The sequence below is a fragment of the Phaenicophaeus curvirostris genome, chromosome 16, assembly GCF_032191515.1.
Source record: "Phaenicophaeus curvirostris isolate KB17595 chromosome 16, BPBGC_Pcur_1.0, whole genome shotgun sequence".
NCBI classification, from domain to species: domain Eukaryota; kingdom Metazoa; phylum Chordata; class Aves; order Cuculiformes; family Cuculidae; genus Phaenicophaeus; species Phaenicophaeus curvirostris.
Window position 1 is genome coordinate 4,391,039 of NC_091407.1, and position 26,542 is coordinate 4,417,580.

The 26,542-nt window shown below is 39.3% G+C and overlaps 2 protein-coding genes across 8 annotated transcripts in view; one reads left to right on the forward strand and one right to left on the reverse strand.

The window, feature by feature from the left end:
* C16H7orf50 (chromosome 16 C7orf50 homolog) overlaps window positions 1–26,542 on the reverse strand; it is a 118,918-nt gene that overhangs the window by 34,242 nt on the left and 58,134 nt on the right. Inside the window, exon 1 of one of the 6 annotated variants that reach the window (XM_069870478.1) lies at window positions 271–515. The exons of the other annotated variants lie outside the window; for them this stretch is intronic. Coding sequence (XP_069726579.1) covers window positions 271–285 — 15 coding nt within the window. The 5' untranslated portion in view covers window positions 286–515. Of the gene's footprint in view, window positions 1–270; window positions 516–26,542 lie in introns of those variants that run through there. 6 annotated transcript variants of the gene reach the window in all.
* GPR146 (G protein-coupled receptor 146) overlaps window positions 1–26,542 on the forward strand; it is a 46,491-nt gene that overhangs the window by 5,153 nt on the left and 14,796 nt on the right. The window contains exon 2 of one of the 2 annotated variants that reach the window (XM_069870466.1): window positions 16,184–16,225. The gene's annotated coding sequence lies outside the window, so the exon portion shown is untranslated. Of the gene's footprint in view, window positions 1–16,183; window positions 16,226–26,006; window positions 26,192–26,542 lie in introns of those variants that run through there. The other variant, XM_069870467.1, reaches the window with a different exon arrangement.

The following is a 26,542-nucleotide window of genomic DNA, read 5'->3' on the forward strand; positions in this document are numbered from 1 at the left end:
AAGTACCCTAGACATATTTATAGCATAAATACTACAATTTATGTGGATTGAATTTATAAAACATTTTAGTTTCAAAATAACGCTTTGCATGCAGAAGTTATATTTTACATCTTTGATGAAACAAGCATAAACACAACAGAAAATGGCAGTGGCCCACATAATTCTGAAGTTAATTATAAGACAGAATTGATAATTATAGACATAATAACATCTGAAATACATGAAAGCATGGATCAACCCACTAACAGGAAGATTAAATTTATCACATACCTGCTCTGATATCATGTAATTTTGCAGGGATCAAAAGAAAGGAAAGTTTTAAGGCAGGAACAGCAAGCAACTTCTTCTGGGCACACAGGACAGCACAGCAAAAAGTACTGGACATGGTCACTAGAAAGCGTAGACTGTCAAAGGTAAATGTTTGAGTTGTTAGCGAAAGAAGAGTCAACATTTCCGCAGCACATATGGGGTAATGGCTAGAGTGGGAATAGACTGCAAAGCTTTGGAAGTGAAGTAGCTTATGCTTACAGAAAAAAAAGGAGAGAAAAGGAAGAGAATAATTGCAAGTGGAAGGGCCACCTCAAGGGAAATTGTTGTCTTCAAGAATTTTGTTTTAAAAATTAAACTAGTTTGGAGTAAAGCCAAGATGTCAGAATGTCTTTTCTGAATGGCTGCAGAGAAGCTTCACATTCCTTTTTACTTGTGAACAAAACAACATACTTGAAAACAGAAAAATCAAACTAAGATAAAAATTAATATCAAATAAATATTCTACCTTAACACAAGACATTCTAGTACTATGAATGTGAAATGAGAAAGTAAATATCATACTCCTCTGTTGAAGAATAAAAGTCAAGATGTTTCCTAAAACATTTAAAATACAATTGCAATCTCCAAAAAAAAAAAAAAAATCATGCTTGATAAAGATTTTCTCCTTTTTTTACTTTACTTTTTTAAACTTTCTTTAGAAATTAGTACCTTCCCCTGGAATACTGGGAGTTAAAATCATCCTAGAAGGTCATAAGGTAGAAATGGAGAGATGTCCACTTGCCAGAGGTGCAGGTGGCATGGTTACTGAAATGTGAAGTCAAGGAGAACAGAGAATACTCGAAAAGTCAGAGAAGCCAGGGATGTCAATACCTAGTTTTCTGTCCACACAGTGAACACAAAAGTCTGTACTTCCTGCAAGGATTCTTCCAGATTCCCTGAATGAACTCTTCATTTACTTAACGCTTTCACAAAATCTGCCATTGATACTTAAAACCTTCTATTAAATGACTCAAAAAATTCAAAGCAGTTTTGAAGCACTGACTTATCTCCCACTGCACATGACCAACCAGGCATCCAGTAACAATAAGAGCTGTAAATTTACAATAAATTCCAACTTTCAAGTTATAAACAGCAACATGATTCATACTTTTCCTGGCTTTGAAAATGTTTACAACATACTTTTTTTTTGTACCTCTACACCCAGCTCTTGCTATGATTAGACTTGTGATACAACTGGAAATGAAAGATAATAATCTGATTCATCAAGCGCTCCTGACAGCTTCCACGTCAGGAACTGTGGTGCATGTTGGCAGTTTTAAGGCAAACTTTGCAACTTGCCCACAGTAACATGAATTTAAACCAACTGTGGAACTGCTCAGGTTAATAATCCCTAAATTTCAGGCATGTGTTCAGCACAACAACTGATCACAGAACTCCATCTTCTCCTTTCATATGGTACGTATTCATTTTTGCATTCATAAAATAAAAAATGCCCATAGCCCCTAAGGCCTCCAGCTGGACAAACATTCCCAAACTATTTGGTTTGTATACATTTGTGCACATCAGCCATTCTGCACGTTTGTGCGTTTGTCCTACTTAGCCACAATTAGCATGACCCACTGCGGCAAACAGAGCCAACGGGCATCGCTTCCCGCATCCCACCCCGCACCCTCACGTGGAACCTCCAGCTCAGCAAATACAGCAGCAAAGCCTAAAGCCTCATTGTGCTTGGCAAAACATAGAGGAGAAAGAGACTTCTCCAGCAAGGTAGAAACACTGCTCCAAGATCAATGACAAGAAGAACCTTAAAGAGTCAGCCACGATGCTGCTCCATCCCCAGCTCCTCTCTCCTTCTATGGTTGGACTCGATGATCTGGTGGGTCTCTTCCAACCTGGTTATTCTATGATTCTAGGTTTGTCACAGTAACATTTACATAATTTGATTAAGTACTTGATACCTTAAATCCACCACACCTTATGAATAGCAGGAATAGAAAATCTGAACTAAATAGATGAAACCACCTGAGCATCACTAGAGTTTTCCACACACAGAACCACAGGAAGGCCACGAAAGGTGACCCTGGTGCAGAATGAAGACAGACCTGGCCCCGCAGCTTCCACACGATGTAAAGCTGAGGAGTCCTGCAGGAGAGAAACACAGCGAGCAGAACTCTCAAGTTTTGTAATGCAGTTTGCATAACATCTTTCAACTCCCAGCTGGTGCTTATTTAAGGGATTCTGAGAGTTCAGAGAGGTACCAGACTGTGTTTTAACTACTGTAATTGACATAAGTTACAGATCTGGTCTATGCTTTCTAATGTTCAGATGTATGATTCAACTGTCGTTGCAGTCTGGCCTTCCAAATTTCATGTGTTTTTAAGTATCAGCAGAGGCTTCTACTACTAAACTGCTAGGCAAGGCTTGGCCAAGGGTGAGATGTTGTGGTTATCAAGTCTTACACATTCATTTATCTAATGACTAATCCAAAATGCAATTTCATCATTCTTTGAAGATTCTTGCTGCTCTAAAAAATGCAACAGAAATTATTCTAATGACTATGCCAAAGAAGAAGGGTGATATATACTGGAGAATTCAAATGGCATGCAAAATGGAGAGAAAAATCTAAACTCTGCATACATGATGCCCTCATTGGCAAAATGTTCTGAAGTTGACTGTATGAAATCACACAGCAATTGCTGCTGAGAAAAATCAGCAACCTTTAACTCCAGCAAACAAAAGGAGTTGCTTTAAGTAAGCTTAATGAATAGAAAAATATATCAGGGTTTTTTGTTGTTGTTCTTCCAGCTTTGTTTTTCTACATTCTTGGATATATACACATAATAATTCAGTTCATCCTGACAAATACTCTATAACCAACTATCAATCACATCAACTTTTTATATGTTGAGAGAAGTCAGACGCTGAGTGATAAAACAAGTTCAGTCAGAGGGCATATGTTAAGCAGCTGTGAGTCCATTTAAGCTGTCTATATGCCTAAAAGCTTAATGTCATTACACAGAGCTCTAAATTCTTCGTTTCTCGCCTTATGCTAGAATATCCACATTATATATGATAGAAATTATTAACTTACTGGAAGAAACATAGCCACACAGTGACTGCAGCAGCATAAACAATATGCTTATAAATTAGATGTAGTGTATTTTGCTTACAGTGAAAGATTACACAATCAAATAAGTTCTGTTTAGGCTCTAAAGAAATCTTTACTTATGAATAAAAGAATCTCAGGTAATAGTTTCAGGAACAATTTAAACCTGCCTGAGTTAGTACTGCTGCCAAAAGACACACTTTCCATTTTTTCCCACCTCTTCCTCGGGTTTGCACAAGTGTTTGTACAGTCCTGTAAATTCATTTGATTTAAAATTACCTCTCTAACCCCCCCCCCCCCAAAAAAAAGGTTAGTTTAAAACCAGATCAGTTCCTTAATTGATTCACTGTGAATATTTCTGTCAGCAAAAAGAGGAGGTGATAGGAAGGTGGAAGCAAGTGGCTGTGCAGCTTGTGTGATCCCAGTCTTTGCAGCCTCTGGCTGAAGACACCATTCCTTAAAATAAATACAAGTGTAAAATACGTAATGCAATAAATATAAGCATAAAATATGTAATGTTGCTAAGTGAATCCTACCTTTTAAGTACACGGATGATGAACTTCAGCTTGCCAACTCTCGAATTATCACTAACCTTTCGGTATTTGCTGCCTTTTAGGAGTTCCATGCATTGCATGGTTTGGGGCTTTCAATTATGTCCTTTTAATTTCAAAATGACAGTAGAGGCCTAGAAAAGGCAAGAAACATAATTTTTGCTCCTGAGGGCCTGAGCTCAGGCCATTCCCATGAAGCATTAGGGTAGTTAGTCACCAAGAGTCTGGTTCTATTATCTAGACAACATCTCCAACGCCTTCAGACAGAAGCTGCAAAAAAAAAGCCAAAGGAGACAGCAGGGAGTGGGAAACATTTTAGTAAAAAGGAACAAGAAACTGAAGGAAGTCAGAAGAATTACATTTATATGCAGAATGGAAGAGAAGGAGAACTGAAAGTGCCAAGCGCGGGAGTAAGTGCACGGGAAAGCAGGAAGGAGGACCCTGTGCGACCAACGGCGTAGCACAAGGAGCAAAGCAAGCTCGACCGACGTGCTAAACCTCGTGAAACACCACAATGGGAGAGTGCAATGGTAGAAAGGGAAACAGAGGCAAGAGTAAACATGTGAGAAAAGCAGAGGTCATAAACAACTTGAACACATAAGTAATGACTGGAATAGCGATTGCTCTTCTAGGTTTAGAGATGGTCAGAAGGAAAAATGGCATCTCTGCAAACAAAGCACAGGACAGAAATGCCTCCAAACAGAGAAAGGCTCTCCCTGGTCGCTGCTTAGACAGGGATGCTTAACCTTGACTACATAATCTGAGATGTCATCCAGAAGGCAACTGACTATTTCTCAGCTAAGCCAACCAGAAAGCAAACAATGAGGTGGTATTTTTAAATGTATGATTTTCAATTTGTGATTTAGCCCAAGACTACACATAGAGTATGCTTCACATTTTTATTATTCAAAATGTGTCAGGCAAAAAACCAGCCTATTAGGAATCCGAGAAACCCATTCTCCTTCTACACAAAGGATGAGCATTTGCAATAGGACCATAACAACATGAACCAAATACCTTCACTAGGTACACTGGATAATTCTGAAAATATGTTTCTCTTGCAGCCACAAGTAAATTTTAAAAAATCAATAGATAACGAGTATAGCGATTTATAAATTTTTGTAACGTACAGAACTCACATCTTCACAATACTGGAAGTATTAGTGTGAAAAAGAAGTCCCTCTCTGTTCTTTGTCTTCTTAGATGATCTATTTGTTCAATCATCTTCTCCCTTCAGATGATGTTCCCTGGCTGCTAGAACTGTTATTCCTTGAATCACAGTGTTTAACTGCTCAGCATATAAACTGACTTCCTGCCCATCAAAAACTCTGAAGCACAGCCAGGAAACGACCAGCCAGGGAAATAGATACACTCCAATCAGGTCTTCTAGCCTTTTCAAGTCATAACTACAGTGAGAAGATGGTGGTCAGCTTCGTGCACTTTAAAACAACCAAGAAAATCCCCTTCACTTACTCCCCTTACCACCCATCAGTGGTCAATCAACACATCAGAAGCAATTTTTTTGCTTTTGTTGCAAAAATGTATGGGTTTGCTTGCTAATTCTGGCATGGGTAATGGTAGCAGCAAATTCTTAAACTGCTCCAGGAGCTTAACAGATGCTGACCCAGTTCAAAATAAATTTTCATTTTGATTATTTAGCTAATTAAATAAACATATGCTACCATCTAATAATAACCCATACCTGTAACTTTATTAAGCTATCTAATCTAATGCAGAAAATAAGTTATCTTCACATACTACACATGCAAATATAGGACAAGATGTGCCCAAGGCAGCTGAGGAGAACAACACGCGTTGTGCCTCCCTCTGTCCTACCCTTTCCCCTTGGAGTTGTATCAGGTCTGAAGATATCATTCAGTTCAACAATTACTCAAAGCAAGCCGCTGTACCCTTTTAAAGGTTAAATTCCAGCAACCTTTTAAAAAGGCTCGTGACTACGTAAACAGAACACATAAAATTCACTAAAGTTTGTAACCTCCCAGTGGATCACGCTGTGATAGCTACAAAACCAGCAGGACAGGGGAGAGCGATCATAACTATCAACTGACAAGTGGAAATCTTGTTGCAAAAACTTCAATTTGGGCTGCTTTTAACTCTTAGTCAAAGAAAACATGCAAAAATATTTTTTACATGCCTGTATGTCTATGAGTACGCTCATGTTATCAGCTACCTTGTAGAAAAAATTAGACTAAAAATGCAGAAAACCGCACTTTTTAATGCGAAGGCAGACAACAGTAAGAATTATCAAAGTTGCAAAGATGTCTGTCTGACTAATTTTCATCAGAAGGGTCTTTTATTTTGACCAACGTACTTGGGGTCATTGGTACAGAAGTAATGACACAGAGAAGTGTTCAGGTACAAAATGTCTAATGCTTCAAATATTAGGTTAATTTGTTTTCTAAACCTGAACCAATATTTGATCAGTCAAACAAATATTTGAAATGCATCTGGCTACTTATGTATTTATAAAGAGAACAGATTTATTTAAAAATACTTCTTCCCCTTCGGCCACCACAGAACAAAATCTAGATTGAGCTTGCAAGATAATAAGGTTTTTTTACCTGGATTCAAATTTTACCCTTCCTAACAGATTATTGCTGTAAGGACACTGGTGGAAATGGAGAATACTTCAGGAAATCATAGAATCATAGAATAACCAGGTTGGAAGAGACCCTCCGGAGAACAGATACCTTGTAAGAACTGATACAGCCAAACACCCTTCATCTACTACTTACATAAGCAGAGCTAGCTTAGGTACCTTTTTACCCTTGAACTGGGTATTAAGCATACGCTGGATTTTGTGATGCTTTCTGCTGTAAAAGTAACATCTGGAGGAATCATGATGTCTTCCAGTCATGTCCATACATAAAATCTGTCCTTTCATTTCAAAGAAATGCTCAGCCTTTATTTTCCTTTTAATCCTTTCCATGCCCATCTACAATATATTTTACACACATTTCAGGGTGTCTCTACCTGTGCTGCTGGCTTCATGTCCATATCCAGCAGAGCAGGGACCACTGAGGGTGGGAGGTTCTCCATGGTTAGGACCTGGAACACAGCTCCCAGTACATGATGTAGCACAAGGCTTCTTGGTGTCTCTCATTAAGAGCAGTACTGTTTGGTTTTGGGAGCATCAACTATCACCACACTGGTTGACTTGATGCTAGCGTTTTGCATGATGTCTGCATCATCTGGGAAGCTCTTGGTATGAGATGTCAGTAGGATCACTAGCTTAGGCTTTCCACTTTTGTCAGCTGAAGGAAGAGACCTCTCTCCAGTCACTCAAGACCAGTGCTTCTTCCCTCTCAGCCTCTGAGCGAAGTAAATTGAGGAGGAGGAAGAAGTAAAAATACATGTAGGAAAAACTAGTCGTCATAATTCAGTTTTGAATGCTCATACAGCTTACATGGCTGACAAAAAGTCACTCCCAGTTGTGAGTAATTATGAACTGTAACTCAACAAATAAAAAGTGTTTGTAGGCAAAACCGCAATCAGATCTTCCCTTGCAGTCTGTAAAACTGTCTAGTAAGGTCTGAACTTCTATGTTTGCTCACATTATACCTGAAGGCATCTCAGTTTAAATGGTTTCCTCCTTCCTTCCTGATTAAAGATAACATATGGAACCAGAAAGAATGAGTCTCTGCAGAGCTGTGGAATCACCGCACGTTCAGCACTGAGCCACTACAGAACTCTCTAACAGGAACGTTATTGAAATGCTGTTATCTAATGCAGATACCAAACTAAACTAAACTTGCTGTGCTGTGCTTAAAAACTTCAACAAATGAAACAAAAGAATTCATGCCCTCTACTAAGAGGTTCTCTGAAGGGCACTTGCACCCTGAGAGCCAGCTTATCACATACTGTTCCAGTCTGCAAGTTCAGAAAGGAAAGGAAACATTAGCATTTTTCTGCTTTATGAAAGAAAGGGAAAACAAAAATCTTTGAATACAACTCTTTCTCAGCACAGGATTCATTCTACCAAGTCACCACAAATGCAGCATCTAGACCAATCCAGCTACCAGTGAGGGCACGGGAGGAGGACACGTATTCAGTTTACTTTGATAGAGAAGCTGGCTGGAACTACTTGTATGAACTCATAACATACTGTGAGCACGGTGCTATTGCAGAAGTGCTTGAAATAAAAGCTGACAACAAAGATTCCTGTTATTTTGCTTGATTCAATCCTCCCGCCATTTACACTGAAAGATTTGTCTTCATTCATAGAACGAAAAGCACTATGTAGAGTAAGTTAACACAAGAAAAGCATGTCACAAGAAAAAACTCTTAATTTCATTTAATTTAAAAGGAGACAGAAGTGGGCTGATATGATATACTATCATGGCTCTGCTTTGTTTATCAACAAAATACCATGTACTACTGCCTGTAATTCAATTTTAGGAGTATATTATCTAGCAGTTTTATAATCAAGTCCAACTTTACTACTGGAGATTACAAACTTGGACAAGTATAACATTCAACATTATCAAATGGGAGGCATCAGAGTTATGATTTCTAGGCACAATTAGTAATTGGATTGGAAGGCGAAGTTCAAGAAAACAGTAATACTCTTGTGTATTAACAGAGGGCCTGTTCTGCTTCGTAGTGCACTACCCAAGGCCATTTCCTTCCTTAATATTAAAATTCTAATCAGCCTTCATTTCATCTACAGGAATTTATGACCTCGTCCAAGTTCTGTGTACAGCTTTGGAAACAAACAGAGCTGGAATATGAGACCCAGCATGTTACAAATTCTTAATTCAACTATAAAAATCTGTACATGCACAAGTGGAGAATGTTTAGAACATGCTGAGTTCCACACTGTGCAGCACAGTGAATTATTGCTATGAGCACTGCAAACGTCTTACTCGCTAAATACAACTGTATTAATTGCAGATTTGATGTTAAGATCCTAGATGTCAAACACCGAGGAAGCTGGGCTGACTGTGGATGAAATGAAAATTGATAACTATAAACACAAAAAGGAATTCTTTACAGATTTCTCTCCAGCAGGGCTTTCCAGACAGCGGGGCACTCACTATGAGCAACATGCCTGTTTTTTCTAAGGGGCTTGTAAGCACTGCCAGAAAACCTGAGCACATTCTCCTAAGTGCTGCTACTGTTAAAGTCAGTGCCTTTAGCAGAGGCTGTGTTTGAGGACTTAATCACAGAATCACCAGGTTGGAAGAGACCCACCGGATCATCGAGTCCAACCATTCCTATCAAACACTAACCCATGTCCCTTAGCCCCTCGTCCACCCGTGCCTTAAACCCCTCCAGGGAAGGGGACTCAACCCCCTCCCTAGGCAGCCTCTGCCAGTGCCCAATGATCCTTTCTGTGAAGAATTTTTTCCTAATGTCCAGCCTAAACCTCCCCTGGCGGAGCTTGAGGCCATAATTGATGAATACCGAAATATGAGCTGTTGCTTCTAAACCCAGAAAACAGTTAACTCACTGAATCTTTAGCTGGCTTTTCTTCCACTCCCAAAGAGACACTTCTTACTTGAGTAGTGTATCTCAAATTTAAGTGAACAGCAAAGAAAAGGAAGTCTGGAAAACAGAACAAAAGCACATTCGCTCTGCAAGGTAAATCAAGGACATGGCTAGAAGGGCAGAATTATAAATCTAAATGCTTAAATCTCCAAACAAAATATTGAAACATCAAGCTCAGACTTCAAAGAGTAATAACAAAACCTGAAGATGACACATCTGAAGGTATGTGTCTAGTCTTCATGCCTCCACACAGCTCGAGAGCAGGTATTTATGTCAAAACAAATGGGTGGGTTGCCGAGAACCAACAAAGAGCACCAACCACTCCACTTCCTCCTCATTGCAAAATCCCATTCTTTTCTATCATAACAACGTGTTTGACCCACCTCCAGCTTCATCATCCACGAGCACTACAGTGCTCACGGTCCTTTCTTCTACCTCCCTTGCATCCTTAGCTCTAGTAATGCCCATCCCTGATCAAAGACACAAAGATCACTCTCTCCTCGCCAGCGAGCCAGGACACACACACGTTCCCTTCTTGGCAGCTGCCTGGCCAGCAACAGTGCCAATTTGGCCCAACATCCCCATCTGCCAGGTCAGAGAAAGCACTCTTCGAGCTATAAGCTCTGCAGGTCTGTCTTGAAGAGACACGAGAAATGTTAAGCCTTATGTGTGCATACATCAGATCAGCCTACAAGGCTGGGACATCACACAAAATATAAAATGAGATGGGCTAAATCTTATGGAGCATATACAACTTCCAGCAACCATCACCAAAAAAGAATGGATGGTGAAGTACAATAAATTGCTCCACCACTGCTAAGAAATTCAGCTGATGTCCTTGGGCCACAGCACTGCTTTCAGACACCAAAACCAGCTTTTAATCTGGAATAGTTGTGCTGGTTTACACCAAACTCAGAACCACTACACTACATTATCCTGGGTGAGAAAGGAAACAGAAGGAGGAAGAAAAACATAACTCAGCCCATGCAGTTTGGCAGCAAGCAGAATTGCCTAAATCCATCAAATAAAACTGCATCTTAATCACAAGGCTATTTTCACTGTTGGAAGGCAACTTCCTCAATACCTTTCCACTCCAAAAGATAGGCTTGACAATCAGAAGCAACTCTGCAGACACCCTGAGACTGATCTGCCTGCATGTTATCTGATAGAAAATCTTGCAGCATCCTGTACACGCTGTGCTAGCAAGTGCTGCTGGGGCTACTTAAGATTTCAGAGGGCAGAAGCAGTTCACTGATTGAAAGTTTGCTCTAAAACTTTGGGGAAGTATCCCAGCCCTCAATTTTTCTGTTTAGTCTCTCTGAGCATTTATAAATAAATAAATAAGAAAATTTACAAAACAGAAGTGAAAGTAAAGAATGTCATTAGATTATGAAGCTTATAAACTTAATTGCAAAGGATTTCTACAAATTAAAGCTTGTAAATACATCTTCATTTCTGGAATGAGAAATGACAAAAAACTCATAGGGCACACTGACAATTTAGAGTGACTTTCAGTGATGGGGTAAACATGCAGATCCTCTGGGGTGACTTGATTTCTTTTTTTCTGCTATTTCTCACTTGTTTTAATAAAAGGGGTTCGTGGTTTTGTTTTTAAAACAGGCTACAGCCATGGCAAAGACTGCTTTTTCATGTTTGATTTAAACTTACATTTTTAAAGCATGCCATCAAACACCTTCAGAAAGGATGTGGCATGGCATTTATTCTGCCCACTTACTCTGGATTAAGTTACTCTTAAAAAAATAATTTAAAAAACTCAACAAATAATCCCCTGCTCATCTGATAAGCACGTAAACGTCGATAGGAGACCAGATGCCAAAAAGAACAGGTAGTTGAGAGGAGCAGACACACTGTGCAGATGAACCTAGAACTGAAAACTTTACTGCCGTGTTAAACTTGTTTTGTCAGAGAAACTAAGATTTTTATAACACAACAAGTTACATGCAAAGGCACTAAACCCTGACACTAATACCTGCAGGGACCCTTTTTTTGTGGAGAACAGCCACACATGGCTACAACACAGTAGCGAAGGCAGCAAGTGTTAAAAATAGCACCTGAGTGGCTACATATCTCAGTCGTGCACATCAGTGTGTACTGTAATCTAGCATAAAAATATTAACTGAGAAGCAGATTGAGTTAGGCTTGTCAGCCCTAATATTTTCCGGTGATTTGAACAAGGTCAGAGAATGAGATAAGGATCTTCACAAATCCAGTTGGCTTTACTTCAAATCCAAAAGCTCGTTTCTAAGCTGCACAAGGACAGGAGCCCACATAAAATCAAGTTTTGAATGCAAAGCCAACCCAGTTCTGCTCATCATCCTCCATCCTAAAACCTGTCTGCAACAAATTTTTTGGGCACTCGCTGTCCCTCACTGAAATACTGTACAACATGCAATTATTTGTCTAAGATAATACTTCTCCATCAGAGCTACTCTCATCTTAGGGGCAATCTATCATATTTTATTTTAAGAAAAAACATTTTTGTATTTTATTTAAGTTCATGCTAATGAAGTACTTTCATTGGCACTCATGAGTTAAAAATTACTTCAGCTTTCTTTGCATTTTTTTTCTTTTTATATCAAGTTGGCAAGTACTCCCACTGTACCAGTGCAAATCAGCTTAATTTGCTTAGAAGCTAAAACTTGGAGCGAACAACAGTATTTTCAAAACAAATACATCAAGTTAAAGCGAGGGCGGTTGTGGTTCATCTGAAGCATATGGCTGCAGATTTAAAATCTAAGCTGAGGAAACAGAGGTTATGACACCCTGCAGCTGGGACAAGTACTGTAGTGTTAAATCAAGACCACTTGGCCCGTTCAGGCAGTTGCTTGTGTGGAAGTGAAAGAACCCATGAGAGTATCAAAAAAAAAAAAAATTAAAAAAAAAAAAAAGCAGGGTTTTGGTGTCCCAGCCAAACCCCTTTCCTTCGCTACCAGGGACTAAGTTTCTTTAGAGCAAATGACTGTGGAAAGTTGCTGCTAAGCAGTTGCTACTGATTTATTTACATCCAGTCACACAGAACAGGAATTAAACACTTTGCAAAATACATAGGCAAGTTAATTACAAAAGGTCCTTCCATGCTATGCAGATGCCAAGTGACTGAGCTTGCCACTCAGTAGGTTGGTTTGCCGACACACGACTTGTGTGAGTTGATTCACCATAAGATACTTTCATCACCACAGATACTTTTATCAACCCAAAGACAGGTACAGTTGGCCAGGCAAAGTACCTGAGAGCTTTAGGACGACAGCAGGGCTCAGGCAGTAGCAGGGGCATAGGCAGATTTAAGTTTTCATTCAGTCTGGGAAGCTCAGGTCAGAAAAAGGATCAGGTCTGGAAATGCTGCTTTCCAGTCTCCTGTTCAGTGCATTTTAAGATTTATTTATTCATTCAGTAAGCATTGATAAAAGGAGTTAATGTTTTCATTTATAACAGAGGAAAAAGGTTTGTTTTCTAAATGTTGTGAGGTGGCTGAAGTAGAGGGGTCATTCACAGCCTCCCCGCACACCAGAATAACTGTGCCTGTAGCCTGGTTGGGATTTTTTTTGAAGTAGGGAGGAAGCATGAAACAGCAGTGCTGATTGGAGTCTTTGACTATCTGGATGCCAATGTCATGCTGTGTAAACATGTGGATCCATTAGACAATTGTTGGAAACAGGGAATTCTAAATTTGATCTAGTGATAGGACTCACGCTGTTTGGCAAAAAAAAAAAAAAAGTGTGGGGTTGCGAAACCACACAAGGAAAACTTTTCAGACTTGTTAAAAAAACGTACAATGTGAACAATGATATATTGGACAGCCCACAGATCTCAGCCTCTGGAGTAACAGACAGAAAACAAGACCTGAACTCTTTGCTCTCAAACTGTTAAGTCAGCTTATGAAAGGTATTCCAGCCTGAAAGGATAAAAACATTTTCATAGAGAAAAATTTATATTCACACGCAGAATACAAAAGATTTTCCTCACTAGATGACAATTTGCAACAATGATTTATACCTTCTTCCACATCTCTGGTGCACGCTACTGCCTGAACAAATCAATTCCAGTGAAGCCTGAGCTCTACGGCAGCGATGCTGGCCCGGGAAGGGAGTGGTAGTTAACTGCCTTCCTTTGGTTTGTGCTGGCAACACAACCGTTTATACTTTATAGTACTTAATGGTCTAAAACAAATGCTGAAATTAACCCCTTCATTAGCTGTACAGCAGCTGCTGCTCATCTCTTGCATTTTTCTTAATTATAGCACTGCAGAAGTTTATACTGTGATTTAGCATTATATAAGATTAATACTATATACATTTATTAAAATATAAAACACAGGTCTCATTAATAAAATTATAAATTACAAGACATTTGAAAATGTACTCCCTTCTTTAAGCTATCTAGAAATACTATGCTCATTCTGTCCATGCTATGATTTCATTTCAAACTGATTAACTAGCTTTTTATTTCACTCAAGCTGCTTACATTAAAAGACAGAAACCACTGGGTTAAGCTCCCAGCAAAACTGCAAACCCACTTTAAGGTTGTCACTACAGAACTTGTTATTCATCTCCACAGGCTTATAGATGCGAAAAGCAGTGTGTATAGCTCAGCACTTCAGTTATGATTCATGTTGTGATTTAATCATTCGTGAAACAATGTTTACTACATAAAAGAAAATGCCCTTCAACAACAAGGATCAGAAAGCAAGAAAATCAAATCAATCCAGAAGAGCTACTGAGTCACTGAGGAAGAAGGCAATGAGATACACATTACCTTTGTGAATCCAGAGAAGGTCATAGAAGCTGCTTTTTGGTGACTGCTGCATGACCACTGTGGGCAGAACATTCCTCCAACCCATCCCTAAGAGCTCCGTGAGCAGGAGACAGTGGTCCTTGTAATGCAGGTCTCAGTATTGCACCTTTTTGTGCATATCAAGAAGTTTGTGGAAGTTAGTCAGCTAAATTAGACAACAATTCGCATGCTTAATTCTAGTCATACCCATACATGCATGGATATAAGGTCGCAAGCCACAAATAAGGCACTGCATTAGTCAGGAGAATCCATCTCCTATAGCCTGTCCCCACACAGCTGGAGCTCCAGGAGCTCCAGAACATATTACAGCTGTTCCACAGGTGGGACATCAGCAATGAGACATATCAACCAGCCCTTTTCACATCCATCAATTTATTTCAATCCGCCTTCCCACCTAACACAGAGGAAAAGAGTTCTCCATATCCATTTTCTGCTCTAATGCATGGTCTTATTGGGTCCTGGAACACAACTTTGATTTTCATGGAAATATAAACAGGAGATCCACTGCTTCTTTGCATGAATTTCTGGCACGCTCATTTTTGTGTTAGAGCAGAGAGGCAAGCCCCTACAGCGCGGCTTTAAGACCACTGGAGTTGGTGTCAGGCAATTTCCACCTGTGTCACACATCACAAAGACACATTAGCCATGGAAATCCCTTTTCTCTTAGGAACAAGACCACATAATAACAACAGTTTGTGCTTCTATTTACTGTTCTCCATCAAATTATGAAGCTAGAATTACAAGCAAAATACTGGTTGCACTGTTTATTTTTCTTGGGTCCTGAAACACCAGCCACAATGGGAAACAGAGGAGAAGGAGAAGCCAAGCAGAGCAGGGGAGCTGGGAGCTCTGACTGTAACTCCTGGTATTGAAGACCAGAACCAGCGCTAACAGTAGAGAAAAGGCAAGGAAGAAAAACGTGCACCAGCAAGAAATCAGATCTTTCACAGATTGTTATTGCACCTCTCAATAAACTTTAATATAAAAAGAATGAAGTGGCACGGGCTGCTATCCTAAACCATTTCTTCCCAAATACAGTATTCTGCTTACCTCAAAATTCAGTCATAATTAAGTACCTCTGAACTAGTTAATCTTTACTTTTAGGAGAAAACTCATCTATTTTGAAAAGCTATCTTGCTCTCCAAGTATTACTGTTCCATCACTTATATAAGGTAAAACACTTAAACCTCTTTAACCTACATATATATAGTTGCTTTATTTTTTTACTGCAAGACATAGGGATATTAGTGCTTTACTTAATTTTTCTTCTCCTTTAGATAAGTTACAACTGCATATTGAAATACTGGTTATAAATTTTGAGAGGTCAAGATATATTACACTTTTTATATTTTAATAAAATATACTTGTTCTCTGTATTTTTTCTCCAGTGTGCAAAGGAGCAAATAAATACCCAGTAACCAAGGGGAATTAGTGTAACACAGTATGCCAAACCACTAGTTTTACAATAACAAACCAAGCCAACATTTATCATAGTATCATGTTACATGACAAATATTTTGGTATCGGGACTGTTATGTGTCAGTTTTAACCCACCAAGCACGACATTTTCAATGAGAAGGAAGTTACGTTTCTATTTTTAGATCAATCTACAGCTTTTGTTCAAGATCCTCAGTTCACCTCACAAATGTAAATAAAACCACTACCACCACCGTGATACATTCATTCTATCAATTTCTCAGCCAAAATCAAGTCAGTACCCACAGCAATTCAACACCAAACTTCACAACAATGAAGTCACAGATTTTCTAGCCACTACATGAAAACATTGTGTATTGTAAATGCTACACATGGTACAGTGCGATGTAAGAAAAAAAAAAGTTATCTGTATTTATCAAAATCAGTTAAATTTTCATTTCTTTCAACCACCTATAAAAAAAATGTTTCACCTTTTTTTCTTTTCTTTTTCTCCCAGTGGCTCAATCTCAGACTGACGTTCTCCTGGGCTGCAACTCATGTAAGTACAGCTATAGCAATATAGCACGACTGTTATTGTACATGTTTATTTTAGCAATGTACAACAGTGAAAGTATTTAACAAATTTGGGACTTCTAGACCTGCTATTAACTTCTGTGAAAAGGTACTGGAAAGATTTACTGAGTCCCTACTGAAGGGTTAGCAAAGGCAAGCAATATTTACTCCCAGATCATCCTCTTCCCAAAGGAGGATACCAAAGCAGCTACTTAAGTAGTCTCAAAAGAAGGTCCATCCAACTTACTACATCTTTATAATTTGCGAAATCTGGACTTCATGGAAGTGTCCCATGATCTTGAGGCACTGCAGGGCTCCTTGCCAGCCAGAGGAACCTCCGGCACCCAGAGGAGATGCAGAAACAGACAGAAGGAACATCAACACTTAAAAGGTTTAACTGGCATTATTTCTGCAACCTGCCTGCCAATCCATATGAAGAAGGAATCGAAGCTGTAATGGTCTCCCTGCCACCTCTACCACCAGGGCATCATGACAGTTTAAACTGCCTCGAAGTCCACATCAATGATTTTCAGACATCGACATGGACTGATCAGAGAGAGGGAGAAAGGCAAAGCCAACACTACTCAATCACGTAGGGCTAACTGCAGGAAAGACCTTCAAGAAAGCCAAACAGATTAATAGGAGACACAAAACTTGGTTTTCTCTCACTGCCTAGCACCATTCATCTGAGCACTGATGCTGTAAATGCCATCAGCACTTCGAGGGCGTTATTTGTGTGCATCCTGAAGAATTTGCTGGAGTGCCAAGGCTGACATCTGCGCAGAGTTGGGGGGGAATAGGTGAGGTGTTCACCCTCGTTAAATTAATGAACAAAGCACAAGAGGCCAGGAATTATTTCATGTTAATTTCATGTTAATACCAGCTCTGCCAGTACGGAGTGCCGCGCTGTTGCTCTCAGCAAGTCACTTCATCTTTCTCATTTTCTCCTTTATATAATGTATGTCACTTTTTTGTGCCCAGAGCCCATCTCCCCAGAGTTTAACTCCCAGTTTAATATTCTAGTCATAAAAGCACTACCTCCCTTTTACTTTGATAAAGTACAGTCGGTATCAATAGGTAACACTTTTTTAAAACTTATTTCCAACTATTGTGAAACAGGAGCTGGATGTTTATGGAGCGGTTATTTTTTATGTCAGTTTACCACAGGGCCTCTTTAGCCACAAGCTTACAGCCAGAGGCCCCGAGGCATTTTTGGGAATGGAAACTTTTTGAGTTCAGCTCTTAACAAATTTCCAGCCTGCAGTATGTTTTTCATTAGTCTACATGGTGTTATAATAAATGATGCACTTCCTCTTTCATTTTATGATTTTTTTTTTAACATGCAGCAATTTTTCTGTGTCTGTTCTCTATTATTTTCAATATACTGACCCACACTAATCTTAGAGACTCTGTATAAAGACAGGAAGGATATATTGAGTAAGATACCAGCTACATACAGCAAGGCAAGCTTCTAGTTTAAATTCTTCACAAAAGGCTGATGGCAAACCCGTTACACATATGCAGTCCAAGGACAGCCATCCTTTTAGGTGCCATTGTCAAAAAAATTAAGTCCCTTACCCCAAAACCGTAGGCGTAGGTTGGAACCTACAGTTGGGAGAGAGCTTGAGGTTCTCCAACATGTTACATCTGATTGTGAGCGTAGCAAAGGTGAGACCAGACATACTGTTATGCTGGAAGTTTTTATAGATGCCACCAGTGGGTAGAGATAACTGAAACTACGGATCTGCAAAAACTGAAGAGGCTCCTCTTCTTTCTTCTTTTTCTCTTCAACAGTTAAAATCAATGCTTATTATCACTTACTGCCATTTACCACCCCCAGCTGCAAAAAGAAAAGATAATAATATTGTCTATACATTTGTCTTGAGAACACTGCAAAGGTATTTTCGAGGTGGAAAGCTGAGAAATTTGAGAAAGCAAATATGAATTCACATAAATGAATATTAATTAAATTAAGATCAGTCTTTAATTTTTAAACATAGTATCCCAGCAAAATTCACAGTTGGGAAAAATACAGAAAGTGCATCTCTTTCTATAGGGTATCTACAGCTGGAAATGCAAACAGTATTCCCTCTGCTGACCTTCCAAGGAAGAGCAACGCTCCACTGTACATATTTACCTATTTTAAATATGTTTTATATGTGGTCGATAGACACACCTTTTAAGATAGCTGCCTTTTTATATTTTTACTCTATACATAATTTTTAATAAGACACTATTCCCATTAGCTGACAGCATCAGGAAAACTAGGCTGTATCAACAAGAAGGGATTCCAGTCAAACATCATCAAGTCTAGCATACTGTTTTTCATTTACAAATCTTTGATTTCTAAATGAATGTCAGTTCAAAGTACACATTAAACACAGATACTTTCTGCTTATGTATGTAGAGATTGTTAGAGATTAAGCCACTTTTAATTAAAGACTTAAGCAGGTGTCAGTTCATGATACTCTTTGAATTTGGTTTAAACAGATACACATTCCATGATTACCCAGCAGTGCACTTCAAATACAAGCAAAATCAAAGAGATCTTCCTAAACAAAGTGAAGGAAAGCTGCTTTGTCGGATGGTTTGAAGTTTGGTACTACTCATCCGTCATATAGGGAACACTGTATATTTAGTTGGAAAAAAGGATTCTAAAACACTTAAAAAAATAAACAAAAGCACTGCAGACAGCCCTACGAGACAGAACCTCCAGGTCACACCAGGCTTACTCATTTCAGTGGGGTTTTGTTCTGCCTCTATATATGCATCTAACTATCCAAAGTTAATTTGCAGTATCCAGGCCTAAAATTGATAATTTAAAAGCATTCTGGGCTCAAATAACCAGAGCTTTCAACAGTAATTTTTCTCTCAGTATCATACTTGAGAGTGACAGCAATATGAAAAATGTCCTGTTTCGCGATTACTCAAAGGTTCTTTATTTTCTTTTTTTAAAAGTGGCGTAGTGGGCAGCTGGGAGGGTGCCCAACACAGACAGGGAGGCAAAGAGAGCAATTACCAAAACGAAGAATGCTGACCAGGTGGAGCTGTCACCCCCAGGAACAAAGTACCAGCCTGCATCTCGGATGATAGTTAACGGAAGCTACAGCATGATGGCAAAGGCAAAGTTTAAAAATAGCATAGGATGATTAGCACGAAATCATAATTCTTGGGGCTTCAATTGATCCTAAAGACAAGATTAAGCACTCTTGTAAATATCAGGTTTCCGTTTGCAGGTACTTTTTTCTACTTCTTTAGTATTAACTATGTAAATATTGCATACAGAGAAATCATAACAAATAGTAGAAACCAAGAACTGTTAATTGCATCAGTAATAGATAGAAAATCTGGAGTAACCACAAGCATTTAAATCTCAAACACACACCAGTGCGACCAAGAGGCTCCTGAATTTTGTCAGGTTACTGTCTGGAGACAGTGTGAGGAATCTCCCTTAGTCAGGAAGGAAGAACTATTAAAGCCAGGTAAGGTTTTCAGCAGCTGCGATAGGCACAGGTTATGAAGTGGCTCCTCGCACGGCTGCTCCACCTCAATGTTATTTGCTGGGAGCAGGTTATGTAACTGACACAAAAGAAAATGAACCACTGCTTGGGTTGTTTTCCTCTGCAGGCTCTGGGCTGCCAGGAGGAACTGAGAATTCAAAAGCTGCTTCCCTTCTGTTGCTCTTTTGGGTGTTTCTCTTTGAAGTGGCACCCTAAGTGGCTGCTCATTCACCAGTTTTATAGGTAGTCTTTAAAGTAATACGTTCCACCCTTTAAGCTGAAGTACAGAAACATACAATTAATTAAAGCAAGTTAATGGCATTATAACTTCAGCCTTTTATTTCCACTTGACGTCAGACTCTAAGATGTAATCGCAGGATTTCATACACTGGAGAAAACGCTGAATTTTATAGACTGATCTGATAAGGTTCATGTGACATATGAACAATCAAAGAAAATAATTTAGCTACCATTTAAAGGAAAAAATAATTCTAAAACCTAGAAACAAATAGTCCCACTCCACAATGGCTATACCTCTCTGCAGTGTCATTGTGCTGTATTTAACTGATGGTTTAATTCTTTGTTCTGACATGCTTTTATTTTTAATCACTTCACCCACCCCCCCCCAAAGAAGAGTAAGCCTAAAATTAAATTCTGTATGCAATTATTACAAAGTAGACTGGATAGGGAAACTTTGGTTGTTAACAGACAAATGGATCGCTTACCTGCCAGATGGCTGCAGTGCAACCAAAAATGCATCTAATGCTGCTTACAATAATAGTGGCCAAACTCCACATTACTCTTTTCCAAATCTTTTCCTGGTGTGGAATGCTTGTAAACCATCCTCTTGCACTGCTGCCAAACTCCAGGAATGCTCACCAAGACAGTTTTAGTCCTTAACTAAAATAATATCCCCACATAATTAAGAAATATTACAGAGAAAAAAATTCAGTGAATCCGTCCTAATGCAATGGCTCTCTCTCATTTCCACATAGCGTGTATGTTGTTTATTTTCATTCTTTGAGCACAGGATTTTATAGCCATAATTATCTCATTTTCTCATAGTACAAAAAGTCCAATTTTTATTCATTGAGGTCAACATTCTTGTTGCCTTCTTCCTCTGTTTTTTTTCTTCCCTTGATTTACCATCAACAAAAAAAAATACAATAGATTATGTTATCAGAATAACCTGCTGGGATAGATATTTACTAATAAATTGTATTTTCAAATGAACATAGTAAAATGGACAGCTAGAGAAAATAAAATTTAACTCCATTTCCACTTTCCATATGCTTTAAAAGAAATAGTTGTTCAACTTCATCTTAAAATATTTTTGTGCAGGGATTTTACCCAAATCCTGGAAGGCTTCAAGAAGTAAAGTTCAGTCAAGGAAATTTTAAAAGCGAGGAGCACTTCATGGTCAGCAGGCTAGGAAATCCTGCTAGCCAGCCCCAGTCTTAAGCATGCAACCTTGCTGCTTTACATCTTCTTAAAGGGCTGACCCAATTATTTATTAAGGACAACAGTAAGGTCATGGACTTTCTCCTTTCTCATGAACCTCCACTTCTGTGTCTCCTGTGCTAAGGAATGAGCTGTAGTGCCTTCACCCTGACCTACAGTCTTCATAAAATACATCCTGAGGGTTAAATTCCTTCCTCCATCCCCGCCACCTGAGGTCTGCAGAGGAAAGAGCTGCTGAAAGCCTGGTAACAGGAAAAGGTCAGCAGCAGTGTATTATATCTGTATGTTTGGATTAGCCGACAGTAGCTAAATAAACTGATTTAATGTCTAATGACATTTTCAAACAATAGCTAATAAAATTATCCAAAGTATGCAGAGACAAAAGACACACACAGATGCACCAGAATACATCTCTAATACATCCACACAAGCAGTGACCTAACAGTGAATTTCAGTTCAGCCACTCAAACTACAGGTCAAATATAAAGGAGTCCAAGTTAAAAAAAAAAATACTGAGTGGAAGAGACACAAATACTCCTGCCTTGCCCATTATTATCAAGGTCTTTTCAAAATAAATAAATAAAAGGCATGCTACCGAAGCAAATCACAAGCTCTGAATGCCTTTGGAAAGCCTCTCTGAATTCGCTGGGTTAGCAGGTCTGAGGGATTTTTAGCTAAAACCACAAGAAGATCCTGAGTCATGTCAGCAGAGGAAGGAGCTGTGATGAATCCAGATGCTATCACTCCTCTCGCAGCTTGTTTGCCCCTCTGCTGGAGGTTCCCACTCCTGTCACAATGGAGCTGGCTCAAGGAAAATACTGCACCTGTCTCAGCAACTTGAGCTCCCTGTAAAAGGACGCACCTTCGCAGTCTGGTTTGGAAATGTAGCTGGGAGAGCGCAGACACACACATCCCTCTGCTGCAGCCGCTCACCCTCGGCAGGAGGGAGGCTGTGTTGTCCTGTTGGGCCACAGTGCATCCAACTACCACAGCAAGTTTCACCAGAGCTCGTTTGTGAACAGCCCTTAGGGAAAGCCAGTTGAATCGCTTAAACCAGAGAGGTTGGTTCTGGAGAATGAATGTATGATTAATGGGGTTGCAGCACTCGTACAATTGCGGTTGCCTTTGTAAAGTTTTCCATCAAAGCTCTTACAACCCAAAATATCATAGCTGATTAAAAAATGAAAGGGACTAAAAGTTGTGCTCATATGAAATGCAGTTCTAAAGCAACTCATCTAAAATTTGCAAATAAGTCGTGCTTACTTCAGCTGACCTACACATTCAATTCCAATTTTCTTTAAATAATTACCAAGGCATTTTCAGATTTGTTATGACCAAATACGAACTTGCTGAATGCACACACCGAGATAGAACACAAATAAACAATCCTGAATGATTCCCATCAATATTATATCTTACCTCTAGGCTTAAAACACCAGCACTGACAAATATGAAACGTCAGTGGGGACTGGCTGCATTCTGCATGAAGAACATGATCTTTGCCCGCACCACAGTCTCTTCATCACATACCACCAACTGTTTGCATTCCTCTGGAGGCATCAGCATTTCAGCTTAAGACAAAAGTATACTGAGGAATATTTCCAATAATCCTTTTCTATGGATAATTATTCTTTACAGACAATTTTGACAAGGGTATGAAGGGCCCAAATGTATACCCACTAATTCACTAATACCATAGTGATGCTTAAACAAAACCACTTCAGCTCATAAAAGTAATATTCTGGCAACCACAGTCCTAAATAACTACTTTCACTTCAACCTTGTGATTTGTTTAATCCATCTGAATCACCAACTCTACCTAAGTCTAAGTTACTGCATAGAACACTCCTAAAAAATGAAGTTTTTGAAGTTATTATATTGCCAAATCTCAATGGAGCTTCTTAATTTTTGTTTTATTTAGCTCCCGTATGTAAAAATATTACTGGAATTGTCTTATCAATTCATATCAGATGTAGCAGCATCAGAAACATCAGCACCTCAAAGACACGGTGATTTCATCATCTGAACCACTACAAATTATTCTATAAACAAAAACCTGCACTACGCAAATACAACTTTCGTATTAACAAGATGAGTTGTAATTATGAAGTTTAGGACTGTGCATTAACTTCATGGAACCATCAGCAATGAGAACTGTATTGGGGGAAGACTGACAGGGAACTGCTGTATTTAATTCAGCATATTAATCAAGCCAATAGCAGCAGTATATGTCATCTGAAAATTAAGCATGTGAGCTCATAGGACGAGCAGCTGAGTGAACTGTGATTCTTTAGCCTGGAGAAGAGGAGGCTGAGGGGAGACTGTATTGTTCTACAACCTGAAAGAAGGGTGTAGTGAGGTGGGTGCTGGTGGTGAAGCACTGGAAGAGGCTGTCCAGGGAAGTGGTGGAGTCACCATCCCTGCAGGTGTTCAAAAAACATGCAGATGTGGCACTTTGGGACATGGTATAGCATGCACGGTTGGACTTGCTGATCATCTTAGAGGTCTTTTCCAACTTTAATGATTCTATGAGTCTATGAGACCCCCCCGAGGCTTCTGTGATCCCTGGTGCTTGTGGCAGTAACGTACGTGTGCCACGCTCATACGGGACAGCTCAGCTCAACTTCTACTACGTGCACAGAAAAATTACCTGCCTTATGTTTAAAGGTGGTTTAAGTCTGGGGTAACTTTCCTGGAAGGTTGCAGAAGGGGCTTTGCTGTCTCCGAGGCTGGTATTTGCTTAATTTGCAGTAAGGCCGAGTTAAAAAAATGAGTCATTGAAGTAAACCTTAGACATCCTTGTTCACCATTTCATTCTGCTGTCTGTCAAGGAGCAAGTCTGAGCACCCAGCTCCACAGGTCTGCCCCAAGACACACCTGGGCCAGTTCTACCAGTATGGGTGTTGTTAAAATGTTGACCTTTTTGGTCAGAGCGCAGCAGCCACCTCTGCCCCGCAACTACCCCAGGTTCCTCCAGACGATCAGTGACAACAGATAGTTAAACAGCATAATTGCATAGGGGATTATATATCCTTAGAGTCAAATAAGCCTCCGGGAAGGTGTGCTACACCAACCCAGCCAGGAGGTTTAAAAACTGTTAGGTTGTGGGCTCTGCAAACTAAAATAAATGATGAACTGGCAGGGCCTGTAACAGCAAGCAGTTGCCTCTATAAAACCAGGAGAGCAGCAGACTCAAAGGAGCCACATTATTACCCTCTGCTCTCCCTAGAGACTGAAGGAGCACTATTCCATCTCCCAATCTCTGCATTTTTCTCCTGCAGAAAGCCCATACACTAAGGTTTATGAGGTCTGAATCTCAAAAGCAAAGCACACTTCACCTGAAATTCTATGCCCAACTGTCACTGATATTTTATCAAATGTAAATCAACACAGTTTTGGGGTTTTGCTCTGTGTTTCAAAATACAAACCATACATAACGGCTTAACCAAAGGAGTGATGAGCATTAAATATTACAAACCATAAAAATGGCAAAACCGTAATCCTGGGCTGCCCCACATTATCTCCTCATAGAAATACTACTGTTAAGTAAGCAAGCACTTCTTTAATCTCAGCAATGTGACTAGTCTCCAACAATAGAGTATTTAAAGGAAAATATTAATGTGGGACTTACAAAGAGAGCTGCTATGTTATAAAGATGGTAGGGACTTGGCTTTTCTTTAATATAAACAATAAAAGCATAGTTAAAAGGAACAAAAAAAAAATAACTGAAGTAGGCAGATACTTACATCCTAAATATTGGCAATCAAAAAGTTCTCAGGTGTTGACCTTAGACTCTGTCTTGGAGCTCTGTTGTGAAGTTTTAGCTTATAAGATACCATAACAGTAACAATAAACAAAGAAGATACACGTGCTACATACATGCCTAACATGAATGACAAGTTCTTCATTCATTTTAGGGGTCAGCTCCTTTTTGGTTGATAAATAAGAACATATAGCACACTTTCTGCTTTGGGAAGGAAGGAAAACCCATAAATTAATTCTTCATTACAGTTTAAGGCGGCAAATTATTTAAGGACTATTTGTATTCAAGCTAAGTACACAGAATCATGATATTACATGCTTTTTATTCAAATGGAAAGAATTTACATTTACCTACCACCTCATTAAAGTAAGATGATACAGTAGTAGCATTCTCCTTACATGTTATTATTTTCTTTTAATTAAAACGTTCTTTTGGAATGCTTAAAATAATTCTGAGGTTTGCAGTGAAGTATTTTTTAAACCATACATTGGCTTTTTCAGGTCTAATGTTGGTTACTGTCTAAACTCTCCAGAGGCCAAATGGATGTTACAGGCTTCTGCTAAATAGCATTGTTTTTCAAAGGTGAGAAGGGATATGACTCCCGACAAACACAGCAGTGATGAGTATCTCTAAAGAAAATCAAATTTTACTAATGTAACGTTTTTGGCTTATTTTGCTCTGGGTTTATTAGTGTGTTAACACGCACAGCTTTGCAGAGTAGCTACTCCTAAGGTAAAAATTCTTGTCTCTTACCAGAAAAGCTCTCCCGCTTGGATGCAACCACTATTTGTCTCACTTAACTACACCAAAAGGCTGAACCGCTCTCAAACCACAGTAATGTCCTTTCAGTTTGTCCTTTCCAAAAAAACAGAAAGACCCCAGGCCCCCTCTTTCTCAGTCGTGAGTGCAGGACACAGACTAGCCCCTTTCAGCAGGATCAGGCCCCTGTTTTTGCAAGAGCCCTCAGCGCCAATACAAGCGTGCAGCTGAAGCTTAAAGGATTATGTGTATGTATGTGCAGGGGAAGTCACATGTATACACAGAGTTCGGTGTCACCACCCCGGGGAGCGCAGCGTCAGCGGTCCTGTCCTAGGCTCTCCCCTTGTTTACTCCCACGAGAGCAACGAGACGCTGGAGGTTCTGCTGAGCTCCCTTTGAAAAGGGGTTTGGCGTGATGGGCAAAATGTTTCTGCCAGCCAGCAAGGAAGAACAAGACGGTGCCTACCAGGTGAGATTTTGAGAAGTTCACCTTTTAGATTGCTTTGGGGTTGGCTGGTAAACAATTTAGATGAATGCATACAAGCCTTGGATCAGTGAACATGAGTAATGCCATCGCTAGAAACCAACGCTCAGATTTTAGATAACAGTACTTCAGGAAAAATATCATTGTTGAAATTTGTTATGCTGCTACTTTTAGCTGGTTGTCGAAAAGAAAACTACAGTAGCCTTTTTCTTATGCGTATAAATTTTTGTGCACATTAGGCTGGATTTTTAATTTATTGTTTCTTTATGCACGATGTGCTTTTAATGCTTTTATTAGTTGCTCTGAATATATAAGATTTCAATTTCTCTGTGTATT